The 19,218-nt window shown below is 43.8% G+C and overlaps 1 protein-coding gene across 4 annotated transcripts in view; it reads right to left on the bottom strand.

Moving 5' to 3' along the window:
- Positions 1-745: 745 nt before the first annotated feature.
- The window catches only part of LOC110507690 (Golgi SNAP receptor complex member 1), a 55,512-nt gene continuing 37,039 nt past the window's right edge, over positions 746-19,218 (bottom strand). For 2 of the 4 annotated variants that reach the window (XM_021587842.2, XM_036965414.1), the window contains exons 7-9: positions 18,423-18,452; positions 5,187-5,269; positions 746-1,400 (exon numbers count right to left, since the gene is read on the bottom strand). In XM_021587842.2, coding sequence (XP_021443517.1) covers positions 1,276-1,400; positions 5,187-5,269; positions 18,423-18,452 — 238 coding nt within the window. In that variant the 3' untranslated portion in view covers positions 746-1,275. Of the gene's footprint in view, positions 1,401-5,186; positions 5,270-16,523; positions 17,098-18,422; positions 18,453-19,218 lie in introns of those variants that run through there. The other 2 variants (XM_021587843.2, XM_036965413.1) reach the window with 2 other exon arrangements.

The following is a 19,218-nucleotide window of genomic DNA, read 5'->3' as shown; positions in this document are numbered from 1 at the left end:
TGACAATTTCAAGTAAAATATCTAATAAAATCTCCTTCCAACTGTAGCATCTTTCAAATCAACGTTCATATTAGGGATGTTAAATGTTAGTCAAATAAATGAATCAGCCCAGAACTTCTTCAGGAGGCAGAACAGGATGAGGCAGGAGGGACAGACAGAGGTTTGAGTCTCTGTAAGATAATGGGCATATAGGGTAGAACAGAATCATAACATTCAAAATCAGTTTGGAACAAAAGTTTGAACACATATTTCCAGTTGACGTCAATGTATGACTTAAGGTTTGTTGAATTTTCTCAAGGTAGGACTTAGTAGGTCCTTGATCATGAAGAAGCACAGAGGGCTGAATGCTGATCAATCTTACAGATCTCTGGATTTCAAGTGAACTTGTGTGGCTCAGTTGGTGAGAGCGTGGCACCAGCCAAGGTCGTGGATTCGATTATAAAAATGTATGCATGCACTCACTGTAGAGCAAGTTACTTTGGATAGGTGTCTGCTAAGCGGTATAATAAGTAAGTTGAGGGAAACACGTAATGAAAGAAGTCAAAGTTATGGTTTAACCATACACCTGTATGTGGGCCATTGTTTAAAGTACTACAGTGATTATGAAGTCATCCATGCAGCACAAAATAATAATGGTATTTGCAGCACTAGAGTTGAATCAATGGCCTTCAATTAAAAATATAATTTCTCAATACATGTCGAAGTTCAAAAAAATATTAAAAAATAAAATGTTAAGTGCCTAGTATCACATACTGTATATTAATAATTTATTAATAATGCACATTGTACAGCTCATGATGATAAACCTCCTGAATCTCCCGCCACTAAAAAACGACCATTCAACTAAAAATCCATCCACCTCAGAAATCAACAGCAAAACAGTCCCCCTCTTTCGCATCCGCAATCTGTCTTCAGAGCCTTTAACTCCTCATTGAAGCAAGTGTTCTTTATATATAATTCTTTAAAATCTAGTCATATTAGTAAATTTGGTCTCCGTTCCCTTAACCAGAGTTGAACAGCACATTCACTTTTGATAGAAAAACTAAACAAAAAGATGCTGCTCCATCTCCCCATCTCCTTCTTCCCTCACTGCTAAATACAAATCAGGTAGTCCATGATGGCTTTGATCAATCCTGTTAACCGATTGGGCCAAAAGGTTGTCGGTCTATCTGTCCGTCTACTCAGTAGCCTCCAATCACTCAAGCCCATTCTCCAGAGTCCTGATTCCGATGTTACAAGCGCAGAGTAACGATTGTTCGACCGGTCTGTCCGTCATCAGTGGAAGGCGTAGAGCAGCAGGAGGATGGTGCAGACACCGATGACTGCACCCAGGATTAGGGAGTCCCGCCTCTTCCGCAGGTTGATTCGCTGGATGAGGTTGTTGATGGCTGGGAAACGATCTGGAGGAGGAAGTTAAGGGAAACAGAACCAAGTGCCAACCACCTCTTATTACAAGTATGTTCAGAAAATCATTACATTGGAATTATAAACTGGGTAGTTTGAGCCCTGAATGCTGAAATCCATAATATAAGACAGTTTATGACAAAACATGTATTTGTACTGCTCTAATTACTTTGGTAACCAGTTTCTAATAGCAATAATGCACCTTTGGGGTTTGTGGTATATGGCCAATATACCTCGGCTAAGGGCTGTATCTGCGTTGTGTCATACAGAAGAACAGCCCTTAGCTGTGGTATATTGGCCATATACCACACCCCCTCTGGCCTTAATCGTTAATTAGAATCTAAAAAAGTCGAATTGCCTGCTTTTCTGATGTCACTGCTAATATTTTTGGTCTGTTCTGAAATTGTATTTCTGAAACAGGCAAGTGATCTTTTCTTTTGACAGCAAAGTGAAATATGATCCAATATGTTGTTCATAGAACCCTAGCAGGAGTGAGGAATGGAGCAATTTAAGCCCTCAATCCCCCCCAGTCAGTTAAATGGACCAGAATGGATCAAACTGCTCCGCATGCTCAGATATTTCCTTAGAATCAATAGGAGTTTCTCTCCTGAAGAGGCTGGTTTTGGTGCCCCGTGTGAGGAATATATTGTATCGCCCGGTTGGAAGGCCTGACAACCATGCTCAGAGCAAAGAGAAGATACCAGGCAGAATCAGGCTCCCATTAAAGTGGCACTCCAGTCTACTTTTCACCTCATTTAACACCGGATTTACTTAACAAAAGGCACATCTCAATAGGTGGTCCAGGTATGTCATGACATGGCACAAGTGGTGGTGGGGTTAGCTTTCCTCCTCTGCTTTTCAAGCAAGGGGGAGGCCGATGACATCACACATTCCCATCAGACCAACTCATTGAATGCCCTACTCCTTGAAATTTAGATCAAAACATTTTTTTTTTTACCTATTTAGTGACTTGTACTTCACTACATTTATACTTGCGATATCACTTTCCAACAGGAAAAGTTCAAAAACCACTGGAGGTCTTTAAATCTTGCTGGGATAGATGTGTTTGATAACAATACAAACTGATCTTGGAGCATGCTCATTGGGCCTATATATATTTATATATATATATATACACAGTGCCTTGCGAAAGTATTCGGCCCCCTTGAACTTTGCGACCTTTTGCCACATTTCAGGCTTCAAACATAAAGATATAAAACTGTATTTTTTTGTGAAGAATCAACAACAAGTGGGACACAATCATGAAGTGGAACGACATTTATTGGATATTTCAAACTTTTTTAACAAATCAAAAACGGAAAAATTGGGCGTTCAAAATTATTCAGCCCCTTTACTTTCAGTGCAGCAAACTCTCTCCAGAAGTTCAGTGAGGATCTCTGAATGATCCAATGTTGACCTAAATGACTAATGATGATAAATACAATCCACCTGTCTGTAATCAAGTCTCCGTATAAATGCACCTGCACTGTGATAGTCTCAGAGGTCCGTTAAAAGCGCAGAGAGCATCATGAAGAACAAGGAACACACCAGGCAGGTCCGAGATACTGTTGTGAAGAAGTTTAAAGCCGGATTTGGATACAAAAAGATTTCCCAAGCTTTAAACATCCCAAGGAGCACTGTGCAGGCGATAATATTGAAATGGAAGGAGTATCAGACCACTGCAAATCTACCAAGACCTGGCCGTCCCTCTAAACTTTCAGCTCATACAAGGAGAAGACTGATCAGAGATGCAGCCAAGAGGCCCATGATCACTCTGGATGAACTGCAGAGATCTACAGCTGAGGTGGGAGACTCTGTCCATAGGACAACAATCAGTCGTATATTGCACAAATCTGGCCTTTATGGAAGAGTGGCAAGAAGAAAGCCATTTCTTAAAGATATCCATAAAAAGTGTTGTTTAAAGTTTGCCACAAGCCACCTGGGAGACACACCAAACATGTGGAAGAAGGTGCTCTGGTCAGATGAAACCAAAATTGAACTTTTTGCAACAACGCAAAACGTTATGTTTGGCGTAAAAGCAACACAGCTCATCACCCTGAACACACCATCCTCACTGTCAAACATGGTGGTGGCAGCATCATGGTTTGGGCCTGCTTTTCTTCAGCAGGGACAGGGAAGATGGTTAAAATTGATGGGAAGATGGATGGAGCCAAATACAGGACCATTCTGGAAGAAAACCTGATGGAGTCTGCAAAAGACCTGAGACTGGGACGGAGATTTGTCTTCCAACAAGACAATGATCCAAAACATAAAGCAAAATCTACAATTGAATGGTTCAAAAATAAACATATCCAGGTGTTAGAATGGCCAAGTCAAAGTCCAGACCTGAATCCAATCGAGAATCTGTGGAAAGAACTGAAAACTGCTGTTCACAAATGCTCTCCATCCAACCTCACTGAGCTCGAGCTGTTTTGCAAGGAGGAATGGGAAACAATTTCAGTCTCTCGATGTGCAAAACTGATAGATACATACCCCAAGCGACTTACAGCTGTAATCGCAGCAAAAGGTGGCGCTACAAAGTATTAACTTAAGGGGGCTGAATAATTTTGCACGCCCAATTTTTCAGTTTTTGATTTGTTAAAAAAGTTTGAAATATCCAATAAATGTCGTTCCACTTCATGATTGTGTCCCACTTGTTGTTGATTCTTCACAAAAAAATACAGTTTTATATCTTTATGTTTGAAGCCTGAAATGTGGCAAAAGGTCGCAAAGTTCAAGGGGGCCGAATACTTTCGCAAGGCACTGTATATATATATATATTTTTTAATTGAACCTTTATTTTACTAGGCAAGTCAGTTAAGAACAAATTCTTATTTACAAAGACCGGGGAACAGTGCCAGTACCTGCCTTTTTCAAGGGCAGAATGACAGATTTTTACCTTGTCAGCTCGGGGATTCGATCCAACAACCTTTCGGTTACTGGCTTAATGCTCTCTAACCACTAGGCTACCTGCTGTACCTTGTCAGCTTGGGGGTTTGAACTTGCAACCTTCCGGTTACTAGTCCAACGCTCTAACCACTAGGCTACCCTGCCGCCCCAAAGAGACTATCGAACAAAAGGAACATTTATTAATTTTCTCTATTTCTGACTTGTGTAACTCTTCTACTTGGCTGGCTACTGTTTGTAATGATTTGTCTGCTGGGCTATGTTCTCAAATAATCGTAAGGTATGCTTTAGCCGTAAAGCATTTTTTAAATCTGACACCGTGGTTGGATTAACAAGAAGTTAATCTTTAAACCTATGTAAAATATGTTTTGTTTTCTGAATTTTTATAATGACTATTTCTGTATTTGAATTTGGCCCACATGCCCTAGAATCGTCCCACATACCCTAGAGAGGTTAAGGGACTCTATAGCTGTATTGTGTCTGGTTGCAAATCACAGGAGGTAATAGTACGGTAAATAGAGGACCTAATGAGTAAGAGCGTTGCGCTAACAACGCCAAGGTCGTGGGTTCAGTTCCTGCGGGGATCAATTCACATTAACTCACTTCTGTACATTTCTTTGGATAAAAATATATTCTACGTGGCATTAAAAGACAATTATGATCAAATAAAAGTTGTTTAAAACACATACCTGGACAATCTCTAGAATTTCTTGTCGGATTAAATACCTAAATAGGTATTTGTGAATTTGTTCTTTCTCAAACAGATATGAACATAGGGTTGGCTTCCCAGACACATTTTAAGCCCAGTCCTAAACATGATTTTTAATGGAGAATCTCCAATGTGCATAAAGTTTGCTAGGTGTTGTAAAGGATACTGGCCAGAGTGTTGACCCTGCTGTGTATGGACTTCAACAGCCCTCTCTGGGATGTCATGTTCTCCTTGGTCGCCATGGCAATACTGCAGGGAGAGAAGAGGAAGACAGTGACAAACACAGGTTAAATTATCTTCTGCTTTGTTATAAAACAGCTTTTCTCCAATCGAGAGTATAGGCAACACTACAATATCACACCTGTAAGGCTTGTTATCAAACAGCTTTTCTCTAGCAGAAAGTATGAGGCACGATTGTGTGTGTGTGGTAACCAAAGTGCAACTACCGTGACAGACAGAAGGCGGGTGGAGGCAGAGAAACACATTAGAGGGGAGGAGAACTTTCACATTAATTTAGAATGCAGAGAGAGAAATACTGGGGGAGCAGAGTCTGAGGCCCTGTGGATATTAGCGCAGAGATACACTGAGGCGTGTAGTGCTAGCACACAGTGTTTCCCAATTATATTGAAGGTCCACAAGAACACAGTGGCCTCCATCATTCTTAAATGGAAGAAGTTTGGAACCGCCAAGTCTCTCCCTAGAGCTGGCTGCCCAGCCAAACTGGGCAATCTGGGGAGAAGGGCCTTGGTCAGGGAGGTGACCAAGAACCCGATGGTCACTGACAGAGCTCTAGAGTTCCAGCCTTTATGGTAGAGTGGCCAGAAGGAAGCCACTCCTCAGTAAAAGGCACATGACACAGCCCTCTTGGAGTTTGCCAAAAAGGCACCTAAAAGACTCTCAGACCATGAGAAACAAGATTCTCTGGTCTGATGAAACCAAGATTGAACTTGTCACGAACCGGCTCAAAGCCCGTAACAAAAGGGAGACAACGTGGAGATAAGGAGTAACAAAACATATATATATTTATTAAATAAGTAACTAAGTATAATATACAATGGTGTGTGTAATCAGTAATGTAAGTTAGTGTTTTGCATGCTTTAATGTGATAATGCAGGGTGTTGAAAGGTGTCAAAGCAAACAACCAAAAGGCCACCAAGAAACACAACAAAATCCATAAAGGTGTCTGCATGGAGAGAGTCTCCTCCATGAATGGGGAAGTGGTGTATTTATCCTGGGACACACCGGGCCCAGGTGTATCCCATGTAACTGACGACCCTCCCAACTCCGCCCACCGGCATCCTAATAAGGAAACAAGAACAAAGAGAGAATACGGCAGACAGAGTGGGAGGGTCGTCACAAACTCTATGGCCTGAATGCCAAGCGTTACGTCTGGAGGAACCCTGGCACCACCCCCACAGCACGGTGGTTGCAGCATCATGCTGTGGGGGTGCTTTTCAGCAATTGGGACTGGTAGACTTGTCAGGATCGAGGCAAAGGGCGCTAAGTACAGAAGAGATCCTTGATGAAAACCTGCTCCAGAGCACTCAGGACCTCAGACTTGGATAAAGGTTCACCTTCCAACAGGACAACGACCCTAAGCACACAGCAAAGACAACACAGGAGTCTCTGATTCTCTTTGAGTGACCCAGCCAGAGCCCATATTTGAACATCTCTGGAGAGACCTGAAAATAGCTGTGCAGCAACACTCCCCATCCGACCTGACAGAGCTTGAGGATCTGCAGAGAACAATGGGAGAAACTCCTCTAATGCAAGCGTGCAAAGCTTGTAGCGTCATACCCAAGAAGACTCGAGACTGTAATTGCTGCCAAAGATGCTTCAACAAAAAGGTCTGAATACTTGTGTAAATGTGATATTTCTGTTATGTTTTATAAATTAGCAAACATTTCTAAACTTTGTGTGTAGATTGATGAGGGGGAAAAAACTATTTCATCAATTTTAGAATGAGACTAACCTAACAAAATATGGAAAAAGTCAAGGGGTCTGAATACTTTCCGAAGGCACTGTAGGTGACAACAGCTGTCATAAACCATCCCATCAAATCATATGGCCAAGCGTCACGTCTGGAGGAAACTGGCACCATCCCTACTAGAGGTCGACCGAAACCGATTATTGGAGGACCAAAATAAAGCCTATCCCAATTAAATCAGCCGATATTTTAATATATATATATATATTTGTAATAATGATAATTACAACAATACTGACAGAAAACTTATTTGAACTTATTTGAACTTAATATAATACATCAATAAAATCAATTTAGTCTCAAATAAATAATGAAACATGGTCAATTTGGTTTAAATAATGCAAAATCACAGTGTTGGAGAAGAAAGTAAAAGTGCAATATGTGCCATGTAAAAAAGCAAACGTTTAAGTTACTTGCTCAGAACATTAGAACATAAGGGACCTACCTGGTGGTTCCTTTTAACATGAGTCTTAAATTGTAGTTCTTATAGGAATTATAGGACTATTTCACTCTATACCATTTGTATTTCATATACCTTTGACTATTGGATATTCTTATAGGCACTGTAGTATTGCCAGCCTAATCTCGGGAGTTGATAGTCAAACATAAAACACTCCAAGATGGCATAGCAGTTCAGACGTCTTTTGTCCTCGTCTTGTAGTGTCCCGTATATATATTTACAACTTTCTTCGCATACCTTTTTATATATATTTTTTATTTTCCATAAACTCATCTTCAAAACACTCTCCTGCAACCCGCCTCACCAATTTATATATATTTTTAAAGAAAGTATTATTTACCTCAAATCTGTTATCCTCCATAGAAGCTAACCAGAAGCTAGCCAGAAGCTAATCCAGAAGCTAGCCTGAAGCTAGTTAGCTTCTTAACTGGCTAATCGTTAGTATTCAGCTAACCACGGTTTGTGGTCATCAGCTATCCTTTAGCTCGAAAATCTATCGACAGTTTTGTACGGCGCGGCTCAGACCGGAACATACCGGACCTATTTTTCTCTCCATGTCCCCGGATTTCAACCGCTAACTCTGGACATGTATACCTGGATCTCGCAGCTAGCTAGCTGCTATCCGTGTGACTATCGGCTTACGTCGATTCCGGAGCAAACATAAATTATTCCGGAGCTAGCATGCTGAAGAGTTCCATCAGTCACTCCTGGGCTACAATCACCTATCCAGACCCGTTTTAATGCCAACACGGAGCCACACCGGGCCTTCACAACTGGACTACCGACGTTTTCTACCCGAGGGAGTTATCCGGCTGGCTCCTCCGTCACGACGTTACCTGAACGCCCATCTGCGGTCCGTTAATCGTTAGCTGTCTTATCGGCTGCTATCTGAATAGACCTATCGGACAATTTATTATTATTTTTCTTTTTTTCTTCTTGGGCCTCTATAACTATATCTATTGTTTTTTTAGTTTTTTTTTTGCGAATTGGATTCATCCCCTCTACCACACGGAACCCCACTAATCCTACCGACGGAAACGCACGAGGTGGTTAATAACAGACCTCCATCCTATGCTAGCTTGCTACCAATGGCCCGGCTAGCTGTCTAAATCGCCGTGACCCCAACCAACCTCACTACTCACTGGACCCTTTTGATCACTGGACTAAGCATGCCTCTCCTTAATGTCAATATGCTTTGTCCATTGCTGTTCTGGTTAGTGTTTATTGGCTTATTTCACTGTAGAGCCTCTAGTCCCGCTCACTATACCTTATCCAACCTATTAGTTCCACCACCCACACATGCGATGACATCTCCTGGTTTCAATGATGTTTCTAGAGACAATATCTCTCATATCATCACTCAATACCTAGGTTTACCTCCACCGTATTCACATCCTACTATACCTTGAAGCTATTTTATCGCCCCCAGAAACCTCCTTTTACTCTCTGTTCCAGACGTTCTAGACGATCAATTCTTATTGCGTTTAGCCGTACCCTTATCCTACTCCTCCTCTGGCGATGTAGAGGTGAATCCAGGCCCTGCAGTGCCTAGCTCCACTCCTATTCCCCAGGCACTCTCTTTTGATGACTTCTGTAACCGTAATAGCCTTGGTTTCATGCATGTTAACGTTAGAAGCCTCCTCCCTAAATTTGTTTTATTCACTGCTTTAGCACACTCTGCCAACCCGGATGTTCTAGCTGTGTCTGAATCCTGGCTTAGGAAGACCACCAAAAATTCTGAAATTTTCATCCCAAACTACAACATTTTCAGACAAGATAGAACTGCCAAAGTGGGCGGTGTTGCAATCTACTGCAAATATAGCATGCAGAGCTCTGTCCTACTATCCAGGTCTGTGCCCAAACAATTTGAACTTCTAAAAATCCACCTCTCTAAAAACAAGTCTCTCACCGTTGCCGCCTGCTATAAACCACCCTCTGCCCCCCATCTATCTTCAGAACTCGTGCTGCTAGGCGACCTAAACTGGAACATGCTTAACACCCCAGCCATCCTACAATCTAAGCTTGATGCCCTCAATCTCACACACATTATGAATGAACCTACCAGGTACCTCCCCAAAGCCTTAAACACGGGCACACTAACCACTCTAAATACACCTCTGCTGTCTTCAACCAAGATCTCAGCGATCACTGCCCCATTGCCTGCATCCGTAATGGGTCAGCGGTCAAACGACCTCCACTCATCACTGTCAAACGCTCCCTGAAACACTTCAGCGAGCAGGCCTTTCTAATCGACCTGGCCGGGGTATCCTGGAAGGATATTGATCTCATCCCGTCAGTAGATGCCTGGTTATTATTTTTTTTAAATGCCTTCCTAACCATCTTAAATAAGCATGCCCCATTCAAGAAATTTAGAACCAGGAACAGATATAGCCCTTGGTTCTCTCCAGACCTGACTGCCCTTAACCAACAACAAAAACATCCTATGGCGTTCTGCATTAGCATCGAACAGCCCCCGTGATATGCAGCTGTTCAGGTAAACTAGAAACAATTATACACAGGCAGTTAGAAAAGCCAAGGCTAGTTTTTTCAAGCAGAAATTTGCTTCCTGCAACACTAACTCAAACAAGTTCTGGGACACTGTAAAGTCCATGGAGAATAAGAACACCTCCTCCCAGCTGCTCACTGCACTGAAGATAGGAAACACTGTCACCACTGATAAATCCACTATAGTTGAGAATTTCAATAAGCATTTTTCTACGGCTGGCCATGCTTTCCACCTGGCTACTCCTACCCCGGTCAACAGCACTGCACCCCCCACAGCAACTCGCCCAAGACTTCCCCATTTCTCCTTCTCCCAAATCCAGTCAGCTGATGTTCTGAAAGAGCTGCAAAATCTGGACCCCTACAAATCAGCCGGGCTAGACAATCTGGACCCTTTCTTTCTACAATTATCTGCCAAAATTGTTGCCACCCCTATTACTAGCCTGTTCAACCTCTCTTTCGTGTCGTCTGAGATTCCCAAAGATTGGAAAGCAGCTGCGGTCATCCCCCTCTTCAAAGGGGGGGACACTCTTGACCCAAACTGCTAAAGACCTATATCTATCCTACCCTGCCTTTCTAAGGTCTTCGAAAGCCAAGTCAACAAACAGATTACCGACCATTTCGAATCTCACCATACCTTCTCTGCTATGCAATCTGGTTTCAGAGCTGGTCATGGGTGCACCTCAGCCACGCTCTAGGTCCTAAACGATATCTTAACCGCCATCGATAAGAAACATTACTGTGCAGCCGTATTCATTGATCTGGCCAAGGCTTTCGACTCTGTCAATCACCTCGACAGCCTTGGTTTCTCAAATGATTGCCTCGCCTGGTTCACCAACTACTTCTCTGATAGAGTTCAGTGTGTCAAATCGGAGGGTCTGCTGTCCGGACCTCTGGCAGTCTCTATGGGGGTGCCACAGGGTTCAATTCTTGGACCGACTCTCTTCTCTGTATACATCAATGAGGTCGCTCTTGCTGCTGGTGAGTCTCTGATCCACCTCTATGCAGACGACACCATTCTGTATACTTCTGGCCCTTCTTTGGACAACCCTCCAGGCAAGCTTCAATGCCATACAACTCTCCTTCCGTGGCCTCCAATTCCTCTTAAATACAAGTAAAACTAAATGCATGCTCTTCAACCGATCGCTGCCTGCACCTGCCCGCCTGTCCAACATCACTACTCTGGACGGCTCGGACTTAGAATACGTGGACAACTAAATACCTAGGTGTCTGGTTAGACTGTAAACTCTCCTTCCAGACCCACATTAAACATCTCCAATCCAAAGTGAAATCTAGAATTGGCTTCCTATTTCACAACAAAGCATCCTTCACTCATGCTGCCAAACATACCCTTGTAAAACTGACCATCCTACCAATCCTCGACGATGTCATTTACAAAATAGCCTCCAATACCCTACTCAACAAATTGGATGCAGTCTATCACAGTGCCATCCGTTTTGTCACCATTGCGACCTGTACGCTCTCGTTGGCTGGCCCTCGCTTCATACTCGTCGCCAAACCCACTGGCTCCATGTCATCTACAAGACCCTGCTAGGTAAAGTCCCCCCTTAGCTCGCTGGTCACTGCCCACTGCACTGAGGCTAGGTAACACGGTCACCACCGATAAATCCATGATTATCGAAAACTTCAACAAGCATTTCTCAACGGCTGGCCATGCCTTCCGCCTGGCTACTCCAACCTCGGCCAACAGCTCCCCCCCCCGCAGATACTCGCCCAAGCCTCTCCAGGTTCTCCTTTACCCAAATCCAGATAGCAGATGTTCTGAAAGAGCTGCAAAACCTGGACCCGTACAAATCAGCTGGGCTTGACAATCTGGACCCTCTATTCCTGAAACTATCCGCCGCCATTGTCGCAACCCCTATTACCAGCCTGTTCAACCTCTCTTTCATATCGTCTGAGATCCCCAAGGATTGGAAAGCTGCCGCAGTCATCCCCCTCTTCAAAGGGGGCGACACCCTGGACCCAAACTGTTACAGACCTATATCCATCCTGCCCTGCCTATCTAAGGTCTTCGAAAGCCAAGTCAACAAACAGGTCACTGACCATCTTGAATCCCACCGTACCTTCTCCGCTGTGCAATCTGGTTTCCGAGCCGGTCACGGGTGTACCTCAGCCACGCTCAAGGTACTAAACGATATCATAACCGCCATCGATAAAAGACAGTACTGTGCAGCCGTCTTCATAGACCTTGCCAAGGCTTTCGACTCTGTCAATCACCGTATTCTTATCGGCAGACTCAGTAGCCTCGGTTTTTCGGATGACTGCCTTGCCTGGTTCACCAATTACTTTGCAGACAGAGTTCAGTGTGTCAAATCGGAGGGCATGCTGTCCGGTCCTCTGGCAGTCTCTATGGGGGTGCCACAGGGTTCAATTCTCGGGCTGACTCTTTTCTCTGTATATATCAATGATGTGTCTCATGCTGCGGGCGATTCCCTGATCCACCTCTACGCAGACGACACCATTCTATATACTTCCGGCCCGTCCTTGGACACTGTGCTATCTAACCTCCAAACGAGCTTCAATGCCATACAGCACTCCTTCCGTGGCCTCCAACTGCTCTTAAACGCTAGTAAAACCAAATGCATGCTTTTCAACCGTTCGCTGCCTGCACCCGCACGCCTGACCAGCATCACCACCCTGGATGGTTCCGACCTTGAATATGTGGACATCTATAAGTACCTAGGTGTCTGGCTAGACTCTAAACTCTCCTTCCAGACCCATATCAAACATCTCCAATCGAAAATCAAATCAAGAGTCGGCTTTCTATTCCGCAACAAAGCCTCCTTCACTCACGCCGCCAAACGTACCCTAGTAAAACTGACTATCCTACCGATCCTCGACTTCGGCGATGTCATCTACAAAATTGCTTCCAACACTCTACTCAGCAAACTGGATGCAGTTTATCACAGTGCCATCCGTTTTGTCACTAAAGCACCTTATACCACCCACCACTGCGACTTGTATGCTCTAGTCGGCTGGCCCTCGCTACATATTCGTCGCCAGACCCACTGGCTCCAGGTCATCTACAAGTCCATGCTAGGTAAAGCTCCTCCTTATCTCAGTTCACTGGTCACGATGGCAACACCCACCCGTAGCACGCGCTCCAGCAGGTGTATCTCACTGATCATCCCTAAAGCCAACACCTCATTTGGCCGCCTTTCGTTCCAGTTCTCTGCTGCCTGTGACTGGAACGAATTGCAAAAATCGCTGAAGTTGGAGACTTTTATCTCCCTCACCAACTTCAAACATCTGCTATCTGAGCAGCTAACCGATCGCTGCAGCTGTACATAGTCTATTGGTAAATAGCCCACCCATTTTCACCTACCTCATCCCCATACTGTTTTTATTTATTTATTTTTCTGCTCTTTTGCACACCTATATCTCTACCTGTACATAACCATCTGATCATTTATCACTCCAGTGTTAATCTGCATAATTGTAATTATTTGCCTACCTTCTCATGCCTTTTGCACACAATGTATATATAGACTCCCCTTTTTTCTACTGTGTTATTGACTTGTTAATTGTTTACTCCATGTGTAACTCTGTGTTGTCTGTTCACACTGCTATGCCTTATCTTGGCCAGGTCGCAGTTGCAAATGAGAACTTGTTCTCAACTAGCCTACCTGGTTAAATAAAGGTGAAATAAAAAATAAAAAAACAGCAGCACCCACCTGTAGCACGTGCTCCAGCAGGTATATCTCTCTGGTCACCCCCAAAACCAATTATTTATTTGGCCACCTCTCCTTCCAGTTCTCTGCTGCCAATGACTGGAACGAACTACAAAAATCTCTGAAACTGGAAACACTTATCTCCCTCACTAGCTTTAAGCACCAACTGTCAGAGCAGCACACAGATTACTGCACCTGTACATAGCCCACCTATAATTTAGCCCAAGCAACTACCTCTTTCCCTACTGTATTGATATTATTTATTTATTTTGCTCCTTTGCACCCCATTATTTTTTATTTCTACTTTGCACATTCTTCCACTGCAAATCTACCATTCCAGTGTTTTGCATTCTATATTGTATTTACTTTGCCATCGTGGCCTTATTTTGCCTTTACCTCCCTTATCTCACCTCATTTGCTCACATCGTATATAGACTTGTTTCTACTGTATTATTGACTGTATGTTTATTTTACTCCATGTGTAACTCTGTGCTGTTGTATGTGTCGAACTGCTTTGCTTTATCTTGGCCAGGTCGCAATTGTAAATGAGAACTTATTCTCAACTTACCTACCTGGTTAAATAACGGTGAAATAAATAAATAACTAAAAACAGCGAAGAGCTGCTGGCAAATGCAGGAAAGTGCTGTTTGAATGAATGCTTATGAGCCTGCTGCTGCCTACCACCGCTCAGTCAGACTGCTCTATCAAATCATAGACTTAATTATAATAAACACAGAAACACGAGCCTTAGGTCATTAATATGGTCAAATCCGGGAAACTATCATTTTGAAAACAAAACGTTTATTCTTTCAGTGAAATACGGAACCGTTCGGTAATTTATCTAACGGGTGGCATCCCTAAGTCTAAATATTGCTGTTACATTGCACAACCTTCAATATTATGTACAATTATGGCAAATTAATTACGGTCTTCGTTAGGAAGAAATGGTCTTCACACAGTTCGCAACGAGCTAGGCAGCCGAAACTTCTGCATATACCCTGACTCTGCATGAACTGAACGCAAGGGAAGTGACAATTTCCCTAGTTAAAATAAATTGATGTTAGCAGGCAATATTAACTAAATATGCAGGTTTAAACATATATACTTGTGTATTGATTTTAAGAAAGGCATTGATGTTTATGGTTAGGTACATTGGTGCAACGACAGTGCTTTTTTCACGAATGCATTTGTTAAATACTACTTCACCTGTTTGGCGAAGTAGGCTGTGATTCGATGATAAATTAACAGGCACCGCATCGATTATATGCAACGCAGGACAAGCTAGATAAACTAGTAATATCATCAACCATGTGTAGTTAACTAGTGATTATGTTAAGATAAGTTTAATGCATCTTCCACTTAAGAATGATGGAGGCAAGTTTAATGCCGACTTACCTTGGCTCCTTGCTGCACTCACGTAACAGGTCGTCAGCCTGCCACGCAGTCTCCCCGTGGAGTGCAATGTAATCAGCCATAATCGGTTTCCAAAAATGCTGATGACCGATTGTTATGAAAACTTGAAATCAGCCCTAATTAAATGGGCCATTCCGATTAATCGGTCGACCTCTAATCCCTAAGGTAAAGCAAGGTGGTGGCAGAATCATGCTGTGGGGATGGTTTTCAGCGACAGGGACTGGGAGACTAGTCAGGATTGAAGCAAAGATAAACAGGTATGCAAAGATAAATACAGGTATGCAAAGCTTATAGTGTCATACCCAAGAAGACTAGAGGTTGTAATCGCTGCCAAAGGTGCTTCAACAAAGTACTGCGTAAAGGGTCTGAATACTAAAATATTAATTAGTAACAAGTTCTACAAAAAAAGTTTTTCCTTCTCATTATGGGGTATTTTGTGTAGATTGATGAGTGGAAAAAATCAATTTACTCAATTTTAGAATAAGGCTGTAGCCTAACCAAATGTGGATAAAGTACTTTCCGAAGGCACTATACACACACACACACACTTCATAGCAAAAAAGCTTCAGAGAACAACCCTCTGTTAGATATTGTTTTCCCCAGACACCTCAAGACAGCAGATATACAATCTCATTTGAGAAAAGAAAATGGTAGCTTTCACATGGTAACTGTAATTTAGTCTGAAGAGACTAAATGCACCGTCAGAGACGGTACCATTCAGTTAGAGTCCATTTCCTTCAAAGACGTAAAGCCTGGAACAAAGCCTGAGGGCACTAGCTAATTTCAGATCTTGCATCTCAGTTCAGATATAGTACATTTCTGTTAGCGCGGTTATTTTCTTATAAGGCATGAGGCCTGGAACAAAGCCTGAGGGCTCTAGCTGATTTCAGATCGTGTGGTGTTCTTCGGTGTACATGGACATCAAGCACTTAATGTTCTCCCATCTCCTTCAACTGAGTGCTGCCTTGTCATTGGAAGATTAAATAGCTGTGATATGGAAACTTCCTCACCATGTAAGGATGTGGGTGCACTGTGTGTTGAGTGTGTGGGAGCGAAGGTGTTTGAGAAAGTGTGGTAGTTTACCATTTGTAGTACATGTTTGAATAAGCATATATGTGTGTGTTGTCTAATCTTCATCGCTGCCAGCTGCTGACAGCCTAACACCTCGTAGGGTGTTGCTGAGGGGACAATCAGTCCCTATGCCAAGGATCTAGCTCATATATCATGTTGTCCAGAGTCAGAGGGGAAGACCAGTCGCCTCTCTTCCCAAAGCCCAACGCTGCTGACTAACACTGGGCCAGCGTTAGCGCTACGCTCTGGCAATCAGAGCTGCTATCTGATAGGGGTGAGGCTAAAGCACACACACACTGACTCGACCTGTCTGAAAACTAGCTCAATGCTAAACTAATTCAGCTCATCACCGTTAGCATCTAAAGTAAAGTCACTGTGGGGTTTCTAGATACGTTTATTGAGACCAATTCTCTCCAGTCTAACCCCAATTTTACAGAGCTTAATATGGATATGTTACTTTAACTACCAAAAACAGCATTTCTGTGCTGTGAAAATCACACTCTTTTCTTTCTGCTTTGGTCACTGGAGTCCCAACTGTTCCTCTCAAAACATTGTCGATTTTTATTTCCAACCTGGGTCTTAAAGCCCAATGCATATTAATTCACATAAATGAATCATAGCTCAACCCTCCTCGTCCCCACAGGGCATAATAACACACAAAAACTAATCAGGAGAAAAAATACGCTTCATTATCTTCTGGCTGTGTGCGTGGATGTGTCTTGTTAGGCGTGTTCAAGACAGGGAGGGAACCGGTAATGACCGTGGCTTTCTCATCCAGTGTAATTTTCTGCTTGGCTAAAACAAGAGGGAAGAGAGAGGGAGACTCGGGTGGGTGAGGGGGGGCTGGACAGGAAGAGGAGCTGGACAGGAAGAGGTGCTGCACGGCCCACAAATCCACTTAATGAAGCACCTGTGCCAGTAGCCTCCCCTCCGGCAGCAATCTGTGGGTGGGCTGCGGCAGGAAGAGAAGATGGATGAGAGGGGGAGGGAGGGATAGATGGAGAGGGATGGAAGGATAGATAAGAGGGTGGATAGATTCAGAGGAGTTTGGGCTGGGTGACCACACATGACTGGAGAGGTTGGGGATGCCCGTAACAGGATAAGATGCAGAGGCAACAGGGAGGCTGAGATGGTAGGAGGGATAGAACAAACAGGGAGGCTGAGATGATGGGAGGGAAAAGGCAACAGTGAGGCTGAGATGGTGGGAGGGAAAAGGCAACAGTGAGGCTGAGATGGTGGGAGGGAAAAGGCAACAGTGAGGCTGAGATGGGAGGGAAAAGGCAACAGTGAGGCTGAGATGATGTGAGGGATAGAACAAACAGGGAGGCTGAGATGATGGGAGGGAAAAGGCAACAGGGAGGCTGAGATGGTGGGAGGGATAGAGGCAAGAGGGAGGCTGAGATGATGGGAGGGATAGAGGCAAGAGGGAGGCTGAGATGATGGGAGGGATAGAGGCAACAGGGAGGCTGAGATGATGGGAGGGATAGAGGCAACAGGGAGGCTGAGATGGTGGGAGGGATAGAGGCAACAGGGAGGCTGAGATGGTGGGAGGGATAGAGGCAACAGGGAGGCTGAGATGGTGGGAGGGATAGAGGCAACAGAGAGGCTGAGATGGTGGAAGGGATAGAGGCAAAAGGGAGGCTGAGATGGTGGGAGGGATAGAGGCAACAGATAGGCTGAGATGGTGGAAGGGATAGAGGCAAAAGGGAGGCTGAGATGGTGGGAGGGATAGATGCATAGCCCACTTCCTCGCTCTTCAAACTTTGCTTGACCATATCAACCCACTTAGGCCTGAAAGCTGTTCTTGTCTCCATCTCTGGGCTAATGGTGTAATCTCATCTAAATGGTGTCACAGAGTGGATGTTAAGAGGTGGGGTCAGAGGCAAGGAGCTCCACACAGACCAAGGTCGCCATCTGATCTGTCAGGATCACTATGGTCTCTTTAGAGAGACTTCACCTCATGGCCATGGAGATGTCTAACGTCCAGTGTAGCTACCAGTTTAAAGACAACAAAAAAGTGCACACTAGGGAGTACAGTAGTGTGTGTGTAACGATCCCCTAAAGTCCCAACAAGGATAGTAAAACAAAAAGTATCCCTCATGGGGACATTTCCCAGGTCCCCACGAGGACAAAGACTATTTTAGACTTAGGTTAGGGGGTTAGGGAAAATAGGATTTTGAATGGAAATACATTTTAGTTGCCCACAAGAATAGTAAAACATATGCTGTGTGTGTGTGTGTGAGAGAGAGAGATAATGTCTGTCTGCATTAGGCTTACCTTATTGTGTCATCCATCAGCCGATCTGAGCTGCAAGGAGAGGGAGAGAGAATCAGAGAAGAAAGAGATGGTTAGTTTCTGTGGTGAGGCAGCAGCAGTGTGGTGATATGGGGGAGATCGAATGCCTTGAGCTCCTCCACATATCTCTGGGAGTCAGGGTGGCAACAATCGGTGCCAAGCTGGCCAGAATCCTGATCAGGTCCCTGGGCGGGATGCGCTGGGATCCACTTCCTCCCTCCATCCATCCTCAGCAGCAACCCTGCTAACAGAGCCTATAGGCTGAAATCCTTACCTTGGATTTATGTGGTGGGCCTTAATTCCAATTTCCCATTGACTTCAATGTATGAAGTTATGATTAACAAGAAAACAGAGTTGCTTTGTGCATCTTGAGTTAGGATGAGGAACTACTGAATATGTCCCAGGACACGGTTGGGGTCATAAAGCCATATGATTTGATGGGATGGTTTATGACAGCTGTTGTGTCACCTACAGTGCCTTCGGAAAGTATTTAGACCCCTTGAATTGTTCCACGTTTTTAGGTTACAGTCTCATTCTAAAATGGATTAAATCGTTTTTCCCCCTCATCAATATACAAAGTTTAGAAATGTTTGCTAATTTACAAAAAACATCACATTTACACAAGTATTCAGACCCTTTACTCTGTACTTTGTTGAAGCACCTTTGGCAGCAATTACAGTCTCGAGTCTTCTTGGGTATGACGCTACAAGCTTTGCACACTTGCATTAGAGGAGTTTCTCCCATTGTTCTCTGCAGATCCTCAAGCTCTGTCAGGTCG

The sequence above is a fragment of the Oncorhynchus mykiss genome, chromosome 27 (assembly GCF_013265735.2).
Source record: "Oncorhynchus mykiss isolate Arlee chromosome 27, USDA_OmykA_1.1, whole genome shotgun sequence".
NCBI classification, from domain to species: domain Eukaryota; kingdom Metazoa; phylum Chordata; class Actinopteri; order Salmoniformes; family Salmonidae; genus Oncorhynchus; species Oncorhynchus mykiss.
Note: the sequence above shows the minus strand (reverse complement) of the source record. Positions and strands in the feature narration are given on the sequence as shown.